This window comes from Pristiophorus japonicus, chromosome 5, assembly GCF_044704955.1.
Source record: "Pristiophorus japonicus isolate sPriJap1 chromosome 5, sPriJap1.hap1, whole genome shotgun sequence".
Classification (NCBI taxonomy): Eukaryota; Metazoa; Chordata; class Chondrichthyes; family Pristiophoridae; genus Pristiophorus; species Pristiophorus japonicus.
This window is the reverse complement of record NC_091981.1, coordinates 179,585,487-179,610,446: the sequence shown is the minus strand read 5'-3', so window position 1 is coordinate 179,610,446 and position 24,960 is coordinate 179,585,487. Positions and strand designations below refer to the sequence as shown.

Here is a 24,960-nt window from a genome sequence, read left to right as displayed (position 1 = left end):
TGCACCACCATTCAATAAGATCATGGCTGATCATTCACCTCAGTACCCCTTTCCTGCTTTCTCTCCATACCCCTTGTTCCCTTTAGCCGTAAGGGCCATATCCAACTCCCTCTTGAATATATCTAACGAACTGACATCAACAACACTCTGCGGAAGATAATTCCACAGGTTAACAACTCTCTGAGTGAAGAAGTTTCTCCTCATCTCGGTCCTAAATGGCTTACCCCTTATCCTTCGACTGTGACCCCTGATTCTGGACTTCCCCAACATCGGGAACATTCTTCCTGCATCTAACCTGTCCAGTCCCATCAGAATTTTATGTGTTTCTATGAGATCCCCTTTCACTCTTCTAAACTCCAGTGAATACAGGCCCAGTCGATCCAGTCTCTCCTCATATGTCAGTCCTGCCATCCCAGGAATCAGTCTGGTGAACCTTCGCTGCACTTCCTCAATAGCAAGAACGTCCTTCCTCAGATTAGGAGACCAAAACTGAACACAATATTCCAGGTGAGGCCTCACCAAGGCACTGTACAGCTGCAGCAAGACCTCCCTGTTCCTATACTCAAATCCCCTAGCTATGAAGGCCAACATGCCATTTGCCATCTTCACCGTCTGCTGCACCTGCATGCCAATCTTCAATGACTGATTTACCATGACACCCAGCTCTCGTTGCACCTCTCCTTTTCCTAATCTGCCGCCATTCAGCTAATATTCTGCCTTCATGTTTTTGCCACCAAAGTGGATAACCTCACATTTATCCACATTATACCGCATCTGCCATGCATTTGCCCACTTACCTAACCTGTTCAAGTCACCTCTTAGCATCTTCTTCACAGCTCACACTGCCACCCAGCTTAGTGTCATCTGCAAACTTGGAGATATTATTCTCAATTCCTTCATCTAAGTCATTGATGTATCTTGTAAATAGCTGGGGTCCCAGCACTGAGTCCTGTGGCACCACACTAGGCACTGCCTGCCATTCTGAAAAGGACCTGTTTATCCCGACTCTCTGCTTCCTGTCTGCCAACCAGTTCTCTATCCACATCAGTACATTACCCTTAATATCATGTGCTTTAATTTTGCACACCAATCTCTTGTGCGGGACCTTGTCAAAAGCCTTTTGAGAGTCCAAATACACCACATTCACTGGTTCTCCCTTGTCCACTCTACTAGTTACATCCTCAAAAAAATTCTAGAAGATTTGTCAAGCATGATTTCCCTTTCATAAATCCATGCTGACTTGGATCGATCCTGTCATTGCTTTCCAAATGCGCTGCTATTTCATCTTTAATAATTGATTCCAACATTTTCCCCACCACCGATGTCAGGCTAACCGATCTATAATTCCCCGTTTTCTCTCTTCCTCCTTTTTTAAAAAGTGGTGTTACATTAGCTACCCTCCAGTCGATAGGAACTGATCCAGAGTCAATAGACTGTTGGAAAATGATCACCAATGCATCCACTATTTCTAGGGCCACTTCCTTAAGTACTCTGGGATGCAGATTATCAGGCCCTGGGGATTTATCGGCCTTCAATTCCTAACACAATTTGCTGACTAATAAGGATTTCCTTCAGTTCCTCCTTCTTACTTGACCCTTGGTCCCCTAGTATTTCCGGAAGGTTACTTGTGTCTTCCTTCGTGAAGACAGAACCAAAGTATTTGTTTAGTTGGTCTGCAATTTCTTTGTTTACCATTATAAATTGGCCTGATTCTGACTGTGAGGGACCCACATTTGTCTTCACAAATCTTTTTCTCTTCATGTATCTGTCGAAGCTTTTCATGTCAGTTTTTATGTTCCCTGCAAGCTTCCTCTCGTACTCTATTTTCCCCCTCCTAATTATACCCTTTGTCCTCCTCTGCTGAATTCTAAATTTCTCCCAATCCTCAGGTTTTCTGCTTTTTCTGGCCAATTTCTTTATATGCCTCTTCCTTGGATTCAACACTATCCCTAATTTCCCTTGTTTGCCACGGTTGAGCCACCTTCCCCATTTTATTTTTACTCCAGACAAGGATGTACAATTGTTGAAGTTTATCCATGTGATCTTTAAATGTTTGTCTTTGCCTATCCACCGTCAACCCTTTAAGTATCATTCGCCAGTCTATTCTAGCCAATTCACGTCTCATACCATCGAAGTTACTTTCTTTAAGTTCAGGACTCTAGTCTCTGAATTAACTGTGTCACTCTCCATCTTAATGAAGAATTCTACCATATTATGGTCACTCTTCTCCAACAAGATTGCTAATTAATCTTCTCTCATTGCACAACACCCAGTCTATGATGGCCAGCTCTCTAGTTGGTTTCTCGACATATTGATCTAAAATATCATCCATTCTACACTCCAGGAAATCCTCCTCCACCGTATTGCTACCAGTTTGTTTAGCCCAATCTATATGTAGATTAAAGTCACCCCCATGATAACTGCTGTACCTTTATTGCACGCATTCCTAATTTCCTGTTTGATGCCATTCCCAACCTTACTATGATTGTTTGGTGGTCTGTACACAACTCCCACTAGCGTTATCACTGGGATGTCTGGAATTTATTGCCCATCCCCATCTACCCTGAGAAGGTGGTGCTGGGCCTTCAACCGTTACAGGCGGACCAGTTTGATACAACTGTGGTTTCGTAGGCCACTTCAGAGGGAAGTTAAAGATCAATCGCATTGGCGTGGGACTATTGTCATATAAAGGCCAGACTGGTTGAGGTCAGCAGATTTCCTTCCCTAAAGGATGTTGGTGAATCCATATGCATTATTATGACATCAGATTGAAAAAAACTGAAATCAAGTTCTCAAACTGCCACATTTTCTTGATTACTTGTCCAGTAACATAACCACTAGACTAACGTATCCTATTGAGCCATAGATATTTGTGGGAGAAGGTTTCACCTATCTCAAAACTTTTCGATAGATTAATAAATAGTTGGATGATGGCTTTCTGTAATCTGGAGGGATATTGTATAATACAGGAAGTTTATCCATTTTTTTGTAAATAACCATAACTCAGTGGTCATTTTGCAGTTTTCCAAGATCTGGAATGGACTACCTGTAAAGATGGTGGAAGCAGATTCAATTGTAACTTTTAAAAGGGAATTGGATAAATACTTGAAAAGGAAAAATATTGCAGGACTATGGGGAAAGAGCAAGGGAGTGGGACCCTTTCAAAGCTCCTTCAAAGAGCTGGGAGATGCACCATTAACCAAATGTCCTCCTCCTGTGCTGCAAGATTCTATGATTAGTTCTGAGTCTTTGCTACTTTCCTGGATACTGAATTACAAGTCTTGGGGCTCAATTTTCCCCAGTGATTTGCGCCGTTTTTTTGGAGCAGGCTGCTTGGAGAGAGATTGGTGGGTGGGGGGGGCGGGGGTGAGAGAGAGGTGGGGGGAGGGGAGCGAGAGAGAGAGGTGGGGGGGGAGAGAGAGAGAGGTGGGGGGGGGAAGAGAGAGAGAGGTGGGGGGGGAGAGAGAGAGAGGTGGGGGGAGGGGAGAGAGAGAGAGTTGGCGGGGGGGGAGAGAGAAAGGTGGCGAGTGGGAGAGAGAGGGGGGGCAGAGAGAGAGGTGGCAGGTGGGGATGGGGGAACAAGAGAGGTGGGGATGGGGGAACAAGAGAGGTGGGGAGGGGAAAAGAGGGAGGTGGGGACGGGGAAAGAGAGAGATGGGGGGTGGAAGAGAGAGGGAGTGTGGAATGAGGAGGGGAGAGGGGGTATGGGGGGAGAGAGAGGGTGGGGGGTTGGCCTTTAGGGTGTAGTTAGGAGCGGGGACCAGGAAGAAGGAGGCCATTCGGCCTGAGGTAAGGGCGGAGGAGCGGACCGGGAGGCCGTTCGGAATGGGCTAGGAGCGGGGGAGAGAACTGGGAGGCCACTTGGCTTGGGATAGGGGCGGGGGAGTGTACAGGGAGGCCATTCAGCCTGGGCTAAGGGTGGGGGAGTGGACCGGCAAGGCACTCGGGGCCAGGGTCGGGCAGGGGATTGGACCGGCAAGCCTTTCGGCCAGAGCTAGGGGTGGAGGAACGGATTGGCAAGCCCTTCAGCCAGGGCTAGGAGCGGGGGAGCAGACCGGCAAGGCACTTGGGGTCAGGATCGATCGCGGGGTCGGATCGGCAAGCCCTTCGGCCAGGGATAGGGGCGGGGGACGGGACCGGCAAGGCATTCATGGCTGGGCGGGCGAGGGGGTGGGGGGCGGCGGGGCAAATGGGGTGGGGGGGGGGGTGGGACTGGCAAGGCACTCAGGGCTGGGGGGGGTGAGGTGGGGAGCGGTGCTGGAGCTGGAGCTGGACCTGCATCGGCAAGAGGCTCGGGGTGGGCTCGGCAATCAGACCACCAAGTCCTTTGGCCAGGGATAGGGGCGGGGGACGGGACCGGCAAGGCATTCGTGGCTGGGCGGGCGAGGGGGTGGGGGGCGGCGGGGTGAATGGGGTGGGGTGGGGTGGGGGGTGGGACTGGCAAGGCACTGGGGGGTGGGGTGGGGGGCGGTGGTGGAGCTGGAGCTGGACCTGCATCGGCAAGTGGCTCGGGGCGGGCTCGGCAATCAGACCACCAAGCCCTTTGGCCAGGGCTAGGGACGGGGAGCGGGACCGGCTTTAATAATTGGAGGTAAGTTGCTGCAATATATTTTAATGTGTTTTTAAGTTGATGCAATATGTTTTAATGTGTTGGGAGCTGGCTGTATGTTTCACTTTGCAGCCTCAGCTAGCATTGTGTGCCTGGTTACCGTGGCAACCCGGTCTTTTTGGCACAGATCAAGACTCCACCCCCGAAACTAAAGGACAGGTTAGGCCATGACAAAATGAAGAAATCCAACAGGAAAACTTGGAAAACAAATTTTTGCCGTACTGGGGCCCCCAAAAAACAGGCATAACGCTTCAAGTACGCCAAAAAAAAGTTTTGGGGAAAATTGAGCCCTTGGTTTTGGCTGCTTTGTCAAGTACTGGCCTGGAACAAAGGATCTGAGGTGAACTACTGCAGTACCTGCTAAACCCAGAACAGCATTAATGGCACCTATGGTTGTGAGCTATCTATCCCTACAAATAAGGAAGCAACATTGGAGCATAAAGGAATACAATAAGTAAAGCTGCCATGTAGGTTTTTGACTGAAGCCTTTTCTGATGCAGGAAACCTTAACCTGCAGTCCCAGAGGACGTGCTGGGTCTGCCCACTGAAAAGCGAGGGATTTGCAAAACGTATGGGTTAGCAGGACTTTTTGAACGAAAAAACGAGTCAAGGATTATGGGGAGAGGGCATGGAAGTGGAGTTGAGGCCAAGATCAGATCGCCCACGGTCTTATTGAATGGCGGAGCAGGCTCGAGGGGCCAGATGGCCTACTCCTGCTATTTCTTATGTTCTAATAATACATAAATTACAGAATATTTATATTAAATCACACATTAGCTCCTATTTCTTACCAGCTCAATTGTAAGGACGCAATCTGAATAAAAAGCGATTTGTGTGCAATATACTTCTGACACTACTGATGTTCCAAATTCATTACATCAGTGTTATTCAGTCTGTAACTGCAGCACTGACCTTGTTTTCTTTTATTTTGCAGATAAAGACTGTACCAGCCCATCCTTTTTCACCTCTATCGCAATTTCCAGTAAGTACCTTGCAATCAAAAATGTTTGCAGACTTGGAATGTTTTAAAAAGAGTTAGCAAATATTGCATTGAATATTCTGCTGGAATATTTGTGATGTGTTTTGTCACCTTTAGTCATAACTTCTGCTAGAGAGAGTATCCAGGTGTTATTTATAAATCGTAAAAAATCTTAATACATTGATGTTTCCGAGCAATGTAACTCATGCAGGCTATAAATATACTTCTGTACAGAGTTCTAATTTCTCTCAGTGTGATGCCAGTAGCATTACATTTTATTTGTTATTCGTCGATTCCTTCTAGCATTGCACACAATGAACGAAGATAAACTGTAGCCCTCGGGTGAAGCGGGCTTAGAGTTGGGAGACAGTAAGTGGAAGGAAGAATGGTGGTGAGAGGGTGAAGGGATGGTGCGGGGTGAAACAGGCAGGAAAGTTGAGAGAGCAAACATTTTTGCTAGTAGCTTTAAAGAGCTGTTAGAAAGTCTTGAATGAATTATTAAAATAAAAGGAGTCGAGAGCAACCTGACAACGGTCCTAAGAATGCAAAAAAAAAAATAGGGACAGAGAGGGTGCCAAAAACAAGCACCACTAGCCTCAGCCACTGCTCAATTCACCACACCCCCATCACTCACCTACCAACAATCTCTCTATCAATCAGGCCTCATACCTAACATGCATATGCATCACCTCACACTCACACACTTCGCACTGTTGCAAGCCTCAAACCCACAGCTTGCACACACTGGCAGCTATTCAACCATGACACCCACATCACCCAAACAGATTGCACGACACTCACTGACGCACTTCCCTCTCTTTTGCAGGAAAAGTTGGCACACAACCGGAGGCAGCAGGAACTAACCAGAGGGGGAGAGGCGCACCTGCATGCTCCAATCCCCATGGAGGAGACGGTGCTGGCCTTTATGGGAAGGGCCATTACTGAGGCTGTGGCCATCGGCGGGACTGAAACCATAGAAGATGAGGGTATCCACATACCTAATCCTCCTTCTCTCATCCCACTTCTCCCTCATCCCACAATATATTCTGACTTACAAACCGCAGCTGGTGTAAGCATGTACTTCTTACATTCTCCTCTTCCCTCACCACAACCATACACTTGTCCCCTTTTGCTTTCAGATACCCAAGAAGTGCAACCTGCCCAGGCAGTGGAGGAAGAGCAAGAAGACAGTGAGATTAAGTCACACCATCAATTTCACAGTCGCAGCCACCAGCTCAGATAGTGACATTGCACGTAATTTAGAGGACAGTATAGAGACAGGATCTGCATGTGGTGAGACACAGGCACAAGTGTGCTGCAGCCAGGGGAAGGATTGCGCAGGTGCCAGCTCGCCGGAGGGTGAGGTCACACACGAGTTCTGCTGCAGAGGGCTCACATGATGACTTCAATGGACCAGGCTACAGAAGAAGGTTGATGAGTGAACACACACATTGGTGCACTGGGAAACCTGCCGGAAAGCCTGCCCTCAAGGTCAGAGAGCATGGAGGAGTTCGTCACCAACTTGGCACAGGGCTTTACGCAGAGCTTGGGGCTCATCCTGTCTGGCATAGAACAGGTGGCTACCTCCATCAGCACACCTGTGGAACCAACCATGATGCAGCATCTCATGGCCGATATCTCGGCTTCCATTGCAGCGCAAACAGCAGCCAACTAACATCCGAGTGCTGCAGTGGAAGCTCAGACTGCTGTCATCAGGGCACTGAAAACCACTGTTCAAAGGAGCTTCCACGGTGTCGCAGCACTCCAGCAATCTGCTTTCCAACAGATTACTAAGATTGCTGAGGCACCGTTCTGGGAGCGTGGTCGTGGCTCTATAGAGAACGAACCTGCTCCCCTCTCTCCAGATGACAGCATTCATGCTCCCACTCTGCCAGTGCTCTTGCTGTTGCCCAGGCTGACATGGTGCAGTCTGCAGCCGTGCTGTCTAGGTCCCGAGTTGCTCGAGGTCACCCTCCAAGGCTTATCTGCAGTCCTCTCCACTGAAAGTCAGCAGACTTCCACCGGCCATGCTGTAGTAACTGGGGAAGCACCTCAGGAGCACCAGGACAGCCAAAGGCACACAGACGGAGCACTAAGGGAATCCACAAGGGTGATTTGTTTATTTTTGTATGCACGATGGCACTGACTCCGGACCGATTGGTGGCAGGGTTGTCCGGAACATGTTCTGGAATCCGGACCCGCCGCTGCCCGACCTCGGGCATCGCCTTGCCGCCACTCGCCTTGCCGTGGCTGTCCGTACCTCAGGGCCTCCTCGCCGGCCCACCCGAACAGCTCCTCCGCGACAGATCTGGCCTAAACAGCTCCTCGGCGGGACCCCCGCCACCTTTCTGACGTTCTGAAATTCGGAAATACTCGAACCTGTGCTTGGGTGTTTCCGGATTTGTCACGTCAGAAAGGCGATTGAAAGCCCAGAATGGCCTCGGTCCCGAGGGTTCTGGATTCTCGACACTGTACCTGTACTGCAGGGCTCCTCCAGAGCGGTCCAGGCAACGGAATCGTTGCTTCAGGATGCCAATGGTTTGCTTTGTCAGATTTCTTGTGGCAGTATGGCTCACGTTGTATGCTTGCTGTGCACGTGTGTGTGGGTTGTGGACCCGAGTGTCGCCCAGTGGCCAGCCTTTCATTTGCCGTGGTGGTCGAAATATAGCTGGCACAGAGGACTGCCACAGAATGAACGCATTGTGATTCTCTTAATTCTCCCACACTTAGGCAACTGCTCTTAAATCTTATAGTGTGGTTTCACTTATGTTGAGGGAACGGGTGCTTCACTGACCCTTACATTTCAGATATCATGGACCAGAAATTCACCCCTCTGAAATCAAGACAAAAGTCTGAGTTTATCAATCATCTGCATTCCTCAGCGATTTTCAACATAAAAATACTATTTGTAATTTCACATTTAGGTGCAAACCTTATTTCCTGTTGGACTTTGGTGTAAATATGGCGTACTCAATGCTGCTTGGACAATAGTGCAGCTCATGTCTGAATGTTTTGATATTCGGATAGTCCAAGTACCAGTTCTGCTTTTTTTGAAATTCGAAATAAAACTTGGTACACTGGTTATGTAGCCATGGTTATAAACTACAAGTATTAAAAAAAGTGACAACTTCTTTTATTAAAAAATCAAAGGTACAGAAAGTACAAGAAGACTAGAAAAACAAATTAAATAACAATGCAGCCCAGTGATTTCAGGACAAAAATGTGCCCATTCTTCCCAACACTCTTCATAAAATGGTGGCTGAGATGGCATAGCTAATTATCTCAAATATTTGCAGTTTTGGACAATGCTTTTTATTTTTTAATCTTGCATTGACACCATTTGCATTAGCAAGTTTTGCAAAAAGTTGACTAACCTTGTACCAGAATTAACTGCAGCAACACCAGATAATGTTCAAGTGAAGCCACGTTTGATGATTAAAGAGAAGACTGTAAGTAACCAATGCAGTGAAATAAAAATGAAAGGTAATACATAATGAAAAGTCTTGAATTAGATTAATATAATTGAAAAGAAATAGGTGGCATCATTTGGAGACATTAAGAGGAAACCAAGATAGGAAGAGAGAGGCAAAAATCAGGTAGCCAATCACCTCATATTGTACTTGTAACTCTCAGCGATCACAGTCTTGAAGTTTTCAACTGATACAAAAGTAGGGATTTTAGAAAACAGTGAGAAAATTTAGCAAAATGGACAAAAGGTGGTAAATGCAATAAGTGTGAGGTAATATTTTTTGGGAGGAAAAATAAAAGATACGAAGATACGCTCAATTGAATGATGCTGAAAGGTATGGATGAAACAAGAAACCTTGGGCTTCAAATACATAATTCCCTGAACATCTTATTGCAGGCTGATAGAGCTATAAAAGCAGCCAATAGCATTTCTAAGTAAAGGTATATAGTAAAGGCATTCTTCTAATACAAGAGTAAAGACGTAATACGTTTGTACAAAATTTAGGCCACAGCTAGAGTATTGTGTGCAGTTTTAGATGCCCCATTATAGAATTAAAGTCATAGGGGAGAAATTGGGTGTATTTGCGCCTCCCGTTAACACTCCCAGGGGCGCTAACGGGGTGCAAATGCCTTGATGACCAGGAACGACGCTGATATCGACTCTCGCCATATTTTGCTATGGCATTGTGCCCCGATCTCCTGCGGCCAGAGATCATGACGTCATCACCGTGCGTATCATGACATAACAACATAAGAAATAGGAGCAGGAGTAGGCCATTTGACCCCTCGAGCCTGCTCCACCATTCAATAAGATCATGCCTGATCTGATCCTGGCCTCAACTTCACTTCCCTGCCCGCTCCCCATAATCCTTGACTCCCTTATTGTTCAAAAATCTGTCTATCTCCACCTTAAAAATATTCAAAGACCCAGCCTCCACAGCTCTTTGGGGTAGAGAATGCCAAAGATTCACGACTCTCTGAGAGAAGAAATTCCTCCTCATTTCTGTTTTAAATGGGCAACCCCTTATTCTGAAACTATGCCCCCTAGTTCTAGATTCCCCCAAGAGGGAAAACATCCTCTCTGCATCCACCTTGTCAAGCCCCCTCAGAATCTTATATGTTTCAATAAGATCACCTCTCATTTTTCTAAACTCCAATGAGTGTAGGCCCAACCTGCTCAACCTTTCTTCATCTCAGGAATCAACCTTGTGAACTTTCTCTGAACTGCCTCCAATGCAAATATATCCTTCCTTAAATAAGGAGACCAAAACTGTACGCAGTACTCCAGGTGTGGTCTCACCAACGCCCTGTACAGTTGTAGCAGGGCTTCTCTGCTTTTATACTCTATTCCCCTTTGCAATAAAGGCCAACATTCTATTTGCCTTCCTGATTACTTGCTGTACCTGCATGCTAACCTTTTGTATTTCATGCACAAGGACCCCCAGGTCTCTCTGTACTGCAGCACTTTGCAATTTTTCTCCATTTAAATTATAATTTGCTTTTCTATTTTTTCTGCCAAAGTGGATAACCTCACATTTTCCCACGTTATACTCCATCTGCCAAATCTTTGCCCACTCACTGAGGCTATCTATATCCCTTTGTAAATTCTTTGCGTCCTCCTCACAACTTGCTTTCCCACCTATCTTTGTATCATAAGCAGACTTGGCTACGTTACACTTGGTAAGCTTGCAGGGAACATAAAAACTGACTGCAAAAGCTTCTATAGATATGTGAAGAGAAAAAGATTAGTGAAGACTAATGTAGGGCCCTTGCAGTCAGAATCAGGTGAATTCATAATGGGGAACAAGGAAATGGCAAACCAATTGAACAAATACTTTGGATATGTCTTCACAAAGGAACACACGAATAACCTCCCGAAAATACTAGGGGACAGAGGGTCTAGCGAGAAGGAGGAACTGAGGGAAATCCTTATTAGTCAGGAAATTGTGTTAGGGAAATTGATGGGATTGAAGGCCGATAAATCCCCAGGGCCTGATAGTCTGCATCCCAGAGTACTTAAGGCCCTAGAAATAGTAGATGCATTGGTGGTCATTTTCCAACATTCCATGGACTCTGGATCAGTTCTTATGGATTGGAGGGTAGCTAATGTAACCCCACTTTTTAAAAAAGGAGGGGAAAAACAGGGAATTATAGACCGGTTAGCCCGACATCGGTCGTGGGGAAAATGCTGGAATCAATTATTAAAGATGTAATAGCAGCGCATTTGGAAAGCAGTGACAGGATCTGTCCAAGTCAGCATGGATTTATGAAAGGGAAATCATGCTTGACAAATCTTCTAGAATTTTTTGAGGATGTAACTAGTAGAGTGGATAAGGGAAAACCAGTGGATGTTTTGTATTTAGACTTTCAAAAGGCTTTTGACAAGGTCCCACAAAGAGATTAATGTGCAAAATTAAAGCACATGGTATTGGGGATAATGTACTGACCTGGATAGAGAACTGGTTGGCAGACAGGAAGCAGAGAGTGGAAATAAACGGGTCCTTTTCAGAATAGCAGACGGTGACTAATGGGGTACCGCAAGGTTCAGTGCTGAGACCCCAGCTGTTTACAATATATATTAATGATTTAGACGAAGGAATTGAATGTAATACCTCCAAGTTTGCAGATGACACTAAGCTGGGTGGCAGTGTGAGCTGTGAGGAGGATGCTAAGAGGCTGCAGGGTGACTTGGACAGGTTAGGTGAGTGGGCAAATGCATGGAAGATGCAGTATAATGTGGATAAGTTTGAGTTTATCCACTTTTGGCAAAAACAGGATGGCAGATTATTATCTGAATGGTGACAGATTAGTAAAAGGGGAGGTACATCAGTCATTGAAAGTAGGCCTGCAGGTACAGCAAGCAGTAAAGAAAGCAAATGGCATGTTAGCCTTCATAGCGAGAAAATTTGAGTATAGGAGCAGGGAGGTCTTGCTGCAGTTGTACAGGGCCTTGGTGAGACCATACCTTGAATATTGTGTGCAGTTTTGGTCTCCTAATCTGAGGAAGGACATTCTTGCTATTGAGGGAGTGCAGCAAAGGTTCACCAGACTGGTTCCCGGGATGACAGGACTGACATATGAAGAAAGACTGGATTGACTAGGCTTATATTCACTGGAATTTAGAAGAATGAGAGGGGATCTGATGGAAGCATATAAAATTCTGATGGGATTGGACAGGTTAGATGCAGAAAGAATGTTCCCGATGTTGGGGAAGTCCAGAACCAGGGGTCACAGTCTAAGGATAAGAGGTTAGCCATATAGGACCGAGATGAGGAGAAACTTTTTCACCCAGGGAATTTTGAACGTATGGAATTCTCTACCACAGAAAGTTGTTGAGTAGAGTTCGTTGGATATATCAAAAGGGAGTCAGATATGGCCCTTACGGCTAAAGGGATCAGGGAGTATGGAGAGAAGGCAGGAGTGGGGTACTGAAGTTGCATGATCAGCCATGATCAGGTTAAATGGTGGTGCAGGCTCGAAGGGCCGAACGGCCTGCTCCTGCACCTATTTTCTATGTTTCTATGCCCCTTCATCCACGTCATTAATATAAATTGTAAATATTTGAGGCCCCAGCACTAATCCCTGTGGCACCCCACTAGTTACTGATTGCCAACCTGAAAATGACCCATTTAACCTGACTCTCTGTTTTCTGTCAGATAGCCAATTCTCTATCCATGCTAATATATTACCCCCAACCCCATGAGTTCTTATCTTGTACTTTTTATATGGAACCTTATCGAATGCTTTCTGGAAATCCAATACACAACATCTACTGGTTCCCCTTTATCCACTCTGCTCATTACATCCTCAAAGAACTCCAGTAAATTTGTCAAACATGATTTCCCTTTCATAAAACCATGCTGACTCTGCTTGACTGTATTATGATTTTCTAAATGTCCTGCTACTACTTCCTTAATGGTAGACTCCAGCATTTTCCCAATGACAGATGTTAGGCTAACTGGTCTATAGTTTCCTTTTTTCTGTCTCCTTCCTTTCTTAAATAAGGGCGTTACATTTGCGGTTTTCCAGTCCGTTGGGATCTCTCCAGAATCCAGGTAATTTTGGTTGATTACAACCAATGCATCCATTATCTCTGTCAACACTTATTTTATGACCCTTGGATGCAGGCCATCACGTCCAGGGAACTTGTCCAACTTTAGTCCCATTAGTTTGCCTATTACCTTATCTCTAGTGATAATGATTGTTTTAAGTCCCATTAGTGCCCCGGACCCAAAATTCACTTCCGTCCCCTGCAGCAGTGCCAGGCGAAATCACCTGCAGCTGCAGGAGGCGTGGATCGGCGGCTGGTCATTACCAGGGCAATGATTAAAGGCGAGGTGGCTGAGGTAAGTAAAAAAACAACTTACCTTTGTTGTTGCCATTTTCTTCACGGGTTTCTGCCCGTGATCGTTTACTCTGCTTAAGTGCCGGGCTGATCACGCGGGATCGCAACGGCTTTGGTGATCCAGGTAGGTAACTTTTAAAATACAGGGCCCTTTGAACGCATCAGTGCTGCATGGCTCTTGATTTAGCGCTCCATTCTTTCCTGGAATGAGAAAGCCAATTGTTTGAAAGCTGGGAAGCATTAGCACCTGGCGTTACTGGAAGGGGACGCTATTGCCTCCTGCGAAATTGCGCGGGAGTTAATGGAGGCACAAACCGGCAGCGCCTTGCTCCTGCCGGTAGCGCCCCGGAGCGGAAATTGGGTAACGTCACATGAAATCCGATGTTCTTGCCAGCCTAACGGGTTGCGTACCGGGCCACACTCCACTTGCGGGGCGAATAGTAAAGGAAAGGTGCACGCCACTATTTTTTTTTTTGCTAGTCCGGCTTTTCCTGTACGATTACGCGGTGTCCGTGCCCTGATGGTGCAGCCCGGCACTCTACTTCTGTGCTGGTCTGCACCATGACACCTCGCTCCCCTTGGACCCTCGGCGCACTGCAGAACTCGCAGCGTGTCCTCCCATTTAATGGAAGGGGAGGGCCCCGAGCTCAAGTCTGCACTACGCGGCGTTCCCTGTAGCAATGAAAATTTGCACGCTTAGTGCCCCGGTCCGGCCCCTGAGAGGAAATGGAGCCACCGACATTGCGCACCACTTCCTCTTGGGGGTGGTAAACCCAATTTCGCAGCAGGGGTGGTACGTCCGTGCCGGATGCAGGAAGTCTCATCTTGGTTACCGCCCCAAACGGTGCGCTACCAAATCTCGGCCCCCAAGTGTCTCTGTGGTTGGTTGTAGAATGCAATTGCCACTGGTCTTCTGCTGACCTTTTATGTTTTCTAGTGTGAGTTCATACATGATACAGGGAGATCCTCAAAAGCAAAGAATAAAAGTAAAAAAAAGGTATTAAGGAAATATAATAGGCAAATAAAAAAGATGATGAAAGAGACTAGTTGAGGAAAGATAATCAAGATGTCCGATAAGGAAACACAGAAAAGGAAACTAAGATCAGCAAACAGCTGTCAATATAACTCTCGTTGCAACTTGACTTCCTAGTCTACAGTTTGGGAATTGCTGACCTCTTGTCACCAGACACGATTTAAAACTTTCATAATTAGGATCATTGATCCAAACCTGCATAACTCAATGAAAAGCATTGCGATACTCTAGTTTACTGATACAGTGGAACCTCCATTATATGCTAACTATTCACCAGAATTTTCTTTGAATGAAGCATCGCTTGAGATGTTGCCTCACTGCACAGCCCAGTAACACCAATCTTGTCTTATCTAACAGAGATCAACCTCACAGTTCAAGATAATATTCCTTTCATGTTATCTGCATACTTGTCTTCATTGCTGCAACATAAGTTTTTCGGACCAAAATGTCCATTATCCACCAGAATAATTAATGGAGCTTCCACTGTAAAATTTTTAGACATGGTTAGTTATGGTGTAATTGCTCACAGTTCTTGTCTGTTATTTCCAGGTTGAATTAGCAGACAGCCTATTGCAGTGTTATGACTTTCCACCATCTCCAGGAAAACCCTCATCAGTAACGCCTTTGCATGTAGCTAGAGCTCCGACTGACCCATCAAAATCTTCATCAGTGACATTTGTACATGCAGCTAGGCCTCTGACTAATCCAGGAAAATCATCAGTAACAACTGTGCATGCCATCAGGCATCTGACTGATCCAGGAAAATCATCCGTAACACCTTTGCATGCAGTCAGGCCTCTAACCGATCCAGGAAAGTCTTCATCAGTGCTGCCTTTGCATGCCTTTAGGCCCCTGACTGATCCAGGAGTATCATCATCAGTAATGCCTTTGCATGCAGTCAGATATCCAAGCGATCCAGGAAAATCATCAGTAACACCTTTGCATGCAGTTAGACATCTAACTGATCCAGGAGTTTCTTCATCAATAATGCCTTTGCATGCAATTAGGTACCTAAGTGATCCACTCCCACCAGTTCAACATACCACATCTCCAACAGACAGGTAAGGGAGCATAATGATTCTTTAATGGACTGCTGTGGCATCTTGTATCAAAATAGATTTCCAACATCTTTTACATTTAATCCCAGAATTAAATACTATGTGATTCAATGAATTTGCCTAAATGAGCATATCTCACATCAGATACAAACGAATCCTTCTTGCAGATGCCTAACGAAAAAACATTTGGAAACCAGCATAGTAAGAGGTAACGAATTGGAGCCCAAAACAACCACAACAGGCTGAGTTGTAACTGAGCGGATTACAACTGACGCAAAATCAAGAATACAAATTCCGGCTTGACTAATACATATGATCCAAGAAGAACATGAAACACCTAGTTAATAAAAAAAATTACATGACATAATCAGAAGGATAGCAGTTAATAATAATATGATGTGCTAAAGCTTTTAGGCATTAGTATGGGTGGTAAGATAGAGCACAGAAGACCCAATCAGTTTTAAATTCAACAGTAATACACCAGTTAATGATTAAGTGATAAATGTATTTAAAATCATGTTGGTATGCTCACCTTCCTGCATCAGGTCTCTGGATTTATGCTACATTTAGTGTTCAAGAGATGTATACTTCTTAAAAAAAAAGTAATTTCCTTCTTATCTCCATATTAATTCATAGGAATTGCAGTCTATTGTATTACATGCAACCTTCAATTCACTATTGAGGAACTTCTAGGACTGCTCTGCCTCAATCCGTACTGTTCATAGGTAAATTAGAAGGGCCAGTCTTGGTCTGTATATCGCCAAGACGCTTAACTTCATGCTACTGGAACTTGAACCTGCACAGGATATAGTGGGATGCAAGATTTTAATACCAGGTTTATTGTGCCTTGTCATCACCTCATCCAGGTGATCGGACAAACCTTTATGCAAGTTTGACTTCATCCTACCAATGTTTAAAGGGCATGGTGTCAGACTTTATGCAGAAGATCGTTGCCAAATAACCTGACATCTCTGAATGGTGGAGAATGGATTTTATTATGCTAATTTGAATTTAAATTTGGACATTCCATCAAGACATTCCTTGCTATATTTTTAGCCATTTGGTGAAAATTAGTTGACCCCTTATTCTGCTGTCAAGTGGCATACCCATACATAGAATTATAGAATGGTTACAGCACAGAAGGAGGTCATTTGGCCCATCGAGCCCGTGCCGGCTCTCTGCAAGAGCACTTTAGCTAGTCTCACTGCCCTGCCCTTTTACCGCAGCCCTGCAAATTCTTTTCCTCCAGGTACTTATCCAATTCCCTTTTGAAAGCCACGATTAAGTCTAAGTCTGCTTCTACCACCCTTTCAGGCAGTGCATTCCAGATCCTAATCACGGTGCAGAAAAAAGGTTTTCCTCATGTCGCCTTTGGTTCTTTTGCAAATCACCTTAAATCTGTGTCCTCTGGTTCATGACCCTTCCACCAATGGGAACAGTTTCTCTCTATTTACTCTGGACCCCTCATGATTTTGAACAGCTGTCAAATCTCTTCTCAACCTTCTCTGCTGTAAGGAGAACAACCCCAGCTTCTCCAGTCTATCCACGTAACTGAAGTCCCTCATCCCTGGAAACAATCTCGTAAGTCTTTTCTACACCCTCTCCAAGGCCATCACATCCTTCTTAAAGTGCGGTGCCCAGAATTGGACACAATACTCCAGTTGAGGCTGAACCAGTGTTTTATAAAGGTTCATCATAACTTTCTTGCTTTTGTACTCTATACCTCTATTTATGAAACCCAGTATCCCATATGCTTTTTTAACCACCTTCTCCACCTGCTCTGCCACCTTCAACGATTTGTGCACATATGGCGCCAGGTTTCTCTGTTCCTGCACCCCCGTTAGGAATGTACACTTTAATTTATATTGCCACTCCTTGTTCTTCCTACCAAAATGTATCACTTTACACTTTTCGCCGTTAAATCTTATCTGCCACATGTCCGCCCATTCCACCAGCCTATCTATGTCTTCCTGAAGTCTATCACTATCAAGGGTCAAGGATGTCTCGGAGCGGGTGCAGGACATTCTGAAAAGGGAGGATGAACAGCCAGTTGTCGTGGTGCACATTGGTACCAACGATATAGGTAAAAAAAGTGATGAGGTCCTACGAGACGAATTTAAGGAGCTAGAAGCTAAATTAAAACATAGGACCTCAAAAGTAGTAATCTCAGGATTGCTACCAGTGCCATGTGCTAGTCAGAGTAGGAATCGCAGGATAGCTCAGATGAATACGTGGCTTGAGCAGTGGTGCAGCAGGGAGGGATTCAAATTCCTGGGGCATTGGAACCGGTTCTGGGGGAGGTGGGACCAGTACAAACCGGACGGTCTGCACCTAGGCAGGACTGAAACCAATGTCCTAGGGGGAGTGATGGCTAGTGCTGTTGGGAAGGAGTTAAACTAATATGGCAGGGGGATGGGAACCAATGCAGGGAGACAGAGGGAAACAAAAAGGAGACAAAAGCAAAAGACAGAAAGGAGATGAGTAAAAGTGGAAGGCAGAGAAACCCAAGGCAAAAAACAAAAAGGGCCACTGAATGTAAAGGGGCTGCAGGAGGGGTCAAAACTAAAAATCATGGTTTAAAAACTAGTATTAAAACACTCTATCTAAACGCACGCAGCATTTGAAATAAAGTAAATGAGTTGACGGCATAAATCATTACAAATGGGTATGATTTGATGGCCATTACAGAAACGTGGTTGCAGGGTGGCCAAGACTGGGAATTAAACATAAAGGGGTATCTGACAATTCTGAAAGATAGACAAGAAGGGAAAGGAGGTGGGGTAGCTCTGTTAATAAAGGATGATATCAGGGCAGTTGTGAGAGACGATATTGGCTCTAATGAACAAAATGTTGAATCATTGTGGGTGGAGATTAGAGATAGTAAGGGGAAAAAGTCACTGGTGGGCGTAGTTTATAGGCCCCCAAATAATAACTTCACGGTGGGGCGGGCAATAATCAAGGGAATAATGGAGGCATGTGAAAAAGGAATCATGGGGGATTTTAACCTACATATCGATTGGTCAAATCAAATCGCATGGGGTAGCCTGAAGGAGGAATTCATAGAATGCATACGGGATTGTTTCTTAGAACAGTATGTTATAGAACCTACAGGGGAGCAAGCTATCTTAGATCTGGTCCTGTGTAATGAGACAGGAATAATAAACGATCTCCTAGTAAAAGATCCTCTCGGAATGAGTGATCACAGTATGGTTGAATTTGTAATATTGATTGAGGGTGAGGAAGTTGTGTCAGAAACGAGCGTACTATGCTTAAACAAAGGGGACTACAGTGGGATGAGGGCAGAGTTGGCTAAAGTAGACTGGAAACACAGACTAAATGGTAGCACAATTGAGGAACAGTGGAGGACTTTTAAGGAGCTCTTTCATAGTGCTCAACAAAAATATATTCCAGTGAAAAAGAAGGGCGGTAAGAGAAGGGATAACCAGCCATGGATAACCATGGAAATTAAGGAGAGTAACAAATTAAAAACCAATGCGAATAAGGTGGCCAAGGTTAGTGGGAAAATAGAAGATTGGGAAAATTTTAAACGACAGCAAAGAATGACTAAGAAAGCAATAAAGAAAGGAAAGATAGTTTATGAAGGTAAACTTGCGTAAAACATAAAAACGGATAGTAAAAGCTTTTACAGATATATAAAACGGAAAAGAGTAACTAAAGTAAATCTTGGTCCCTTCGAAGATGAGAAGGGAGATTTAATAATGGGAAATGTGGAAATGGCTGAGACCTTAAACAATTATTTTGCTTCGGTCTTCACAGTGGAAGACACAGAAACCATGCCAGAAATTGCTGGTCACAGGAATGTGGGAAGGGAGGACCTTGAGACAATCACTATCACTAGGGGGGTAGTGCTGGACAGACTAATGGAACTCAAGGTAGACAAGTCTCCTGGTCCTGATGAAATGCATCCCAGGGTATTAAAAGAGATGGCGGAAGTTATAGCAGATGCATTCGTTATAATCTACCAAAATTCTCTGGACAATGGGGAGGTACCAGTGGATTGGAAAGCAGTTAATGTAATGCCTCTGTTTAAAATAGGGGGTAGACAAAAGGCAGGTAACTATAGGCCGGTTAGTTTAACATCTGTAGTGGGGAAAATGCTTGAAACTATCATTAAGGAAGAAATAGCGGGACATCTAGATAGGAATAGTGCAATCAAGCAGACGCAGCATGGATTCATGAAGGAGAAATCATGTTTAACTAATTTACTGGAATTCTTTGAGGATATAACGAGCATGGTGGATAGAGATGTACCGATGGATGTGGTGTATTTAGATTTTCAAAAGGCATTCGATAAGGTGCCACACAAAAGGTTACTGCAGAAGATAAAGGTACGCGGAGTCAGTGGAAATGTATTAGCATGGATAGAGAATTGGCTGGCTAACAGAAAGCAGAGAGTCGGGATAAATGGGTCCTTTTCGGGTTGGAAATCGGTGGTTAGTGGTGTGCCACAGGGATCGGTGCTGGGACCACAACTGTTTACAATATACATAGATGACCTGGAAGAGGGGACAGAGTGTAGTGTAACAAAATTTGCAGATGACACAAAGATTAGTGGGAAAGCGGGTTGTGTGGAGGACACAGAGAGGCTGCAAAGAGATTTAGATAGGTGAAGCGAATGGGCTAAGGTTTGGCAGATGGACTACAATGTCGGAAAGTGTGAAATCATCCACCTTGGGAAAAAAAAACAGTAAAAGGGAATATTATTTGAATGGGGAGAAATTACAACATGCTGTGGTGCAGAGGGACCTGGGGGTCCTTGTGCATGAATCCCAAAAAGTTAGTTTGCAGGTAATCAGGAAAGCGAATGAAATGTTGGCCTTCATTGCGAGAGGGATGGAGAACAAAAGCAAGGAGGTCCTTCTGCAACTGTATTGGGTATTGGTGAGGCCGCACCTGGAGTACTGCGTGCAGTTTTGGTCACCTTACTTAAGGAAGGATATACTAGCTTTGGAGGGGGTACAGAGATGATTCACTAGGCTGATTCCGAAGATGAGGAGGTTACCTTATGATGATAGATTGAGTAGACTGGGTCTTTACTCGTTGGAGTTCAGAAGGATGAGGGGTGATCTTATAGAAACATTTAAAATAATGAAAGGGATTGACAAGATAGAGGCAGAGAGGTTGTTTCCACTGGTCGGGGAGACTAGAACTAGGGGGCACAGCCTCAAAATATGGGGGAGCCAATTTAAAACCGAGTTGAGAAGGAATTTCTTCTCCCAGAGGGTTGTGAATCTGTGGAATTCTCTGCCCAAGGAAGCAGTTGAGGCTAGCTCATTGAATGTATTCAAGTCACAGATAGATAGATTTTTAACCAATAAGGGAATTAAGGGTTATGGGGAGCGGGCCGGTAAGTGGAGATGAGTCCACGGCCAGATCAGCCATGATCTTGTTGAATGGCGGAGCAGGCTCAAGGGGCTAAATGGCCTACTCCTGTTCCTAATTCTTATGTTCTTATGTTCACTATCCTCCTCACTGTTCATTATACTTCCAAGTTTTGTGTCATCTGCAAATCTTGAAATAGTGCCCTGTACACCCAAGTCCAAGTCATTAATATATATCAAAAAAAGCAGTGGTCCTAGTATCGAGCCCAAGTTTCGGGCCGCGCCTAGAACGGCGCAGCCCCGACCTGGACGCCCGTTTTTCGTGCCACAACGTGCGCCTAAAAAAAACTTCCAGATTCTCCGGCTCCCTGCTGGTCCTCTGGCCCTCGGCGCAGTGCAGCACAAGCTGTGGGGGGCGGAGCTAGGTCCCTGCGCTGAAAACAATGCCGGGACCTCTGCACATGCGCGCTACAGTGGGTGCACATGTGCAGTAGCTCCAGGCGCCCAAAACTGTGTGGGAGGTGCCCGAAGCACGCAGCCCCTAGCCCTGGCCGAATAGCCTCACTGGGGCTGCGTGCATAAGGCTCCTCCCACGCCCAGCTCGTGCTTCCTCCCGACCCCACCCATGCTCCCAACCGCCCCCCCTGCCAACCGGACCGGCTCCGACCCGCGGTCCCGACCCTGACCCGCGCTCCCCCCGACCCGACCCAACGCCACCTACCTGTAAATTTGCTGCTGGGGACGGTCCCTGCCCGAAGTCTTGGGCCCGGCCCCCCCATTCAGCCTCCCCCCCCCCCACCACCCCCCCCCAGTTCAGCCTTCCCCCCCCCCCCCCCGCCATTCAGCCTCCCCCTCCCTTCTCCTTCCCCCACTTCTCCTTCCCCCCTCTTTCCCCTTCTCCTCCTCCCCCTTCCCCTTCTCCTCCTCCCCCCTTCCCCTTCTCCTCCTCCCTCCTTCCCCTTCTCTACTCCTTCCCCTTCTCCCCTTCTCCTCCCCCTTCTCCCCTTCTCCTCCCCCCTTCCCCTTCTCCTCCTCCCCCCCTTCCCCTTCTCCTCCTCCCCCCGTTCCCCTTCTCCTCCCCCCTTCCCCTTCTCCTCCTCCCTTCCCCTTCTCCTCCTCCCCCCCCCTTCTCCTCCTCCCCCCTTCTCCTTCTCCTCCTCCCCCCCTCCCCTTCTCCTTCTCCCCCCCCTCCCCTTCTCCTTCTCCCCCCCTTCTCTTTCTCCCCCCCTTCTCCTTCTCCCCTCTTCCCCTTCTCCCCCCTTCCCCCTTCTCCTTCTCCCCCCCTTTCCTCTTCCCCTTCTCCTCCTCCCCCCCTTCCCCTTCTCCTCCCCTTCCTTCTCCTTCTCCTTCTCCTTCTCTTCCTCCCCTTCCTTCTCCTTCTCCTCCCTTCCCCTTCTCCTCCTCACCCCCTTCCCCTTCTCCTACTCCCCCTTCCCCTTCTCCTCCTCCTCCCCCCTTCCCCTTCTCCTCCTCCCCCTTCCCCTTCTCCTCCTCCCCCCTTCCCCCCCTTTTCTCCTTCTCCTACCCCCTTCTCCTCTCCCCTTCCCCTTCCCCCCTTCCCTTTCCCCCCTTCCCCTTCTCCTCCCCCCTTCCCCTTCTTCTCCCCCCTTCCCCTTCTCCTCTCCCCCTTCCCCTTCTCCTCTCCCCCTTCCCCTTCTCCCCCTCCCCTTTCCCCTTCTCCTCCTCCCCCCTTCCCCTTCTCCTCCTCCCCCCCCTTCCCCTTCTCCTTCTCCCCCCCTTCCCTTTCTCCTCCTCCCCCCACTTCCCCTTCTCCTCCCCCTCCCCTTCTCCTCCCCCCCTTCCCCTTCTCCTCCCCCCCTTCCCCTTCTCCTCCCCCTCCCCTTCTCCTTCCCCTTCCCCTTCTCCTCCTCCCCCCCTTCCCCTTCTCCTCCTCCCCCTCCCCTTCTCCTCCCCCCTCCCCTTCTCCTCCCCCCTTCCCCTTCTCCTTCTCCCCCCCTTCCCCTTCTCTTCCCTTCCCCTTCTCCCCCCCTTTCCTCTTCCCCTCTCCTCCTCCCCCCCTTCCCCTCCCCCCTTCTCCTTCTCCTCCTCCCCCCCATTCTCCTTCTCCTCCTCCCCCCTTCCCCTTCTCCTCCTCCCCCCTTCCCCTTCTCCTCCTCCCCTCCTTCCCCTTCTCCTCCTCCCCCCTTCCCCTTCTCCTCCTCCCCTCCTTCCCCTTCTCCTCCTCCCCCCCTTCCCCTTCTCCTCCTCCCCCCCTTCCCCTTCTCCTCCTCCCCCCCTTCCCCTTCTCCTCCTCCCCCCCTTCCCCTTCTCCTCCTCCCCCCCTTCCCCTTCTCCTCCTCCCCCCCTTCCCCTTCTTCTCCTCCTCCCCCCCTTCCCCTTCTCCTCCTCCCCCCCTTCCCCTTCTCCTCCTCCCCCCCTTCCCCTTCTCCTCCTCCCCCCCTTCCCCTTCTCCTCCTCCCCCCCTTCCCCTTCTCCTCCTCCTCCCCCCCTTCCCCTCCCCCCTTCTCCTTCTCCTCCTCCCCCCCATTCTCCTGCTCCTCCTCCCCCCCTTCCCCTTCTCCTCCTCCCCCCTTCCCCTTCTCCTCCTCCCCTCCTTCCCCTTCTCCTCCTCCCCCCCTTCCCCTTCTCCTCCTCCCCTCCTTCCCCTTCTCCTCCTCCCCCCCTTCCCCTTCTCCTCCTCCCCCCCTTCCCCTTCTCCTCCTCCCCCCTTCCCCTTCTCCTCCTCCCCCCTTCCCCTTCTCCTCCTCCCCCCCTTCCCCTTCTCCTCTTCCCCCCCTTCCCCTTCTTCTCCTCCTCCCCCCTTCCCCTTCTCCTCCTCCCCCCCTTCCCCTTCTCCTCCTCCCCCCCCTTCCCCTTCTCCTCCTCCCCCCTTCCCCTTCTCCTCCTCCCCCTTCCCCTTCTCCTCCCCCTTCCCCTTCCCCTTCTCCCCCCCTTTCCTCTTCCCCTTCTCCTCCTCCCCCCCTTCCCCTCCCCCCTTCTCCTTCTCCTCCTCCCCCCCCTTCTCCTCCTCCTCCCTCCCCCCTTCTCCTTCTCCTCCTCCCCCCCTTCCCCTCCTCCCCCCCTTCCCCTTCCCCTTCTCCTCCTCCCCCCTTCCCCTTCTCCTCCTCCCCCCCTTCTCCTTCTCCTCCTCCCCCCCCCTTCTCCTTCTCCTCCTCCCCCCTTCCCCTCCTCCTCCCCCCCCTTCCCCTTCTCCTCCTCCCCCCTCCCCTTCTCCTCCCCCCTCCCCTTCTCCTCCCCCTCCCCTTCTCCTTCTCCCCCCCTTCCCCTTCTCCCCCTTTCCTCTTCCCCTTCTCCCCCCCTTTCCTCTTCCCCTTCTCCTCCTCCCCCCCTTCCCCTCCCCCTTCTCCTTCTCCTCCTCCCCCCCTTCTCCTTCTCCTCCTTCCCCTCCTCCCCCCCTTCCCCTTCTCCTCCTCCCCCCTTCCCCTTCTCCTCCTCCCCCCTTCCCCTCCTCCCCCCTTCCCCTTCCCCTCCTCCCCCCTTCCCCTCCCCCCTTCCCCTTCTCCTCCCCCCTTCCCCTTCTCCTTCTCCCCCCCCTTCCCCTTCTCCTCCTCCCCCCTTCCCCTCCTCCCCACTTCCCCTTCCCCTCCTCCCCCCTTCCCCTCCCCCCCTTCCCCTTCTCCTCCCCCCTTCCCCTTCTCCTTCTCCCCCCCTTCCCCTTCTCCTTCTCTCCCCCCTCCCCCATCCCTCCCCCTCTGCCTCCCCTCCCCCTGCCCCCCCTCACTGCCGAAACTTTGAAAACAGGCGTAAGTGGCCGGACACGCCCCCTTTTGGAAAAAAAAATTCTGTTCCAAAGTGAAACTGTTCTAACTGACTAGAACTGGAGCAAACTAAATGCCGAGAATTTGAATTGAAGATACTCCGTTCTACACCAGTTGCTCCAAAAAATCAGGAGCAACTGAGGCCGAAACTTGGGCCCATTATATCTCCCTCCAGTCTGAAAAACAACCGTTCACCACTACTCTGTTTCCTGTCACTTAACCAATTTCATATCTATGCTGCCACTGTCTCTTTTATTCCATGGGCTTCAACTTTGCTGGCAAGTCTATTCTGTGGCACTTTATCAAATGTCTTTTGGAAGTCCATGTACACCACATCAACCGCATTTCCCTCAACAACCCTCTGTTACCTCATCAAAAATCTTGTTCAAGTTAGTTAAACATGATTT

At 48.0% G+C, this 24,960-nt stretch overlaps 1 protein-coding gene across 1 annotated transcript in view; it reads left to right on the top strand.

Moving 5' to 3' along the window:
• LOC139264533 (band 4.1-like protein 4B) overlaps positions 1-24,960 on the top strand; it is a 457,521-nt gene that overhangs the window by 413,447 nt on the left and 19,114 nt on the right. The window contains exons 23-24 of the mRNA XM_070881140.1: positions 5,544-5,591; positions 14,984-15,495. Coding sequence (XP_070737241.1) covers positions 5,544-5,591; positions 14,984-15,495 — 560 coding nt within the window. The remainder of the gene's footprint in view (positions 1-5,543; positions 5,592-14,983; positions 15,496-24,960) is intronic.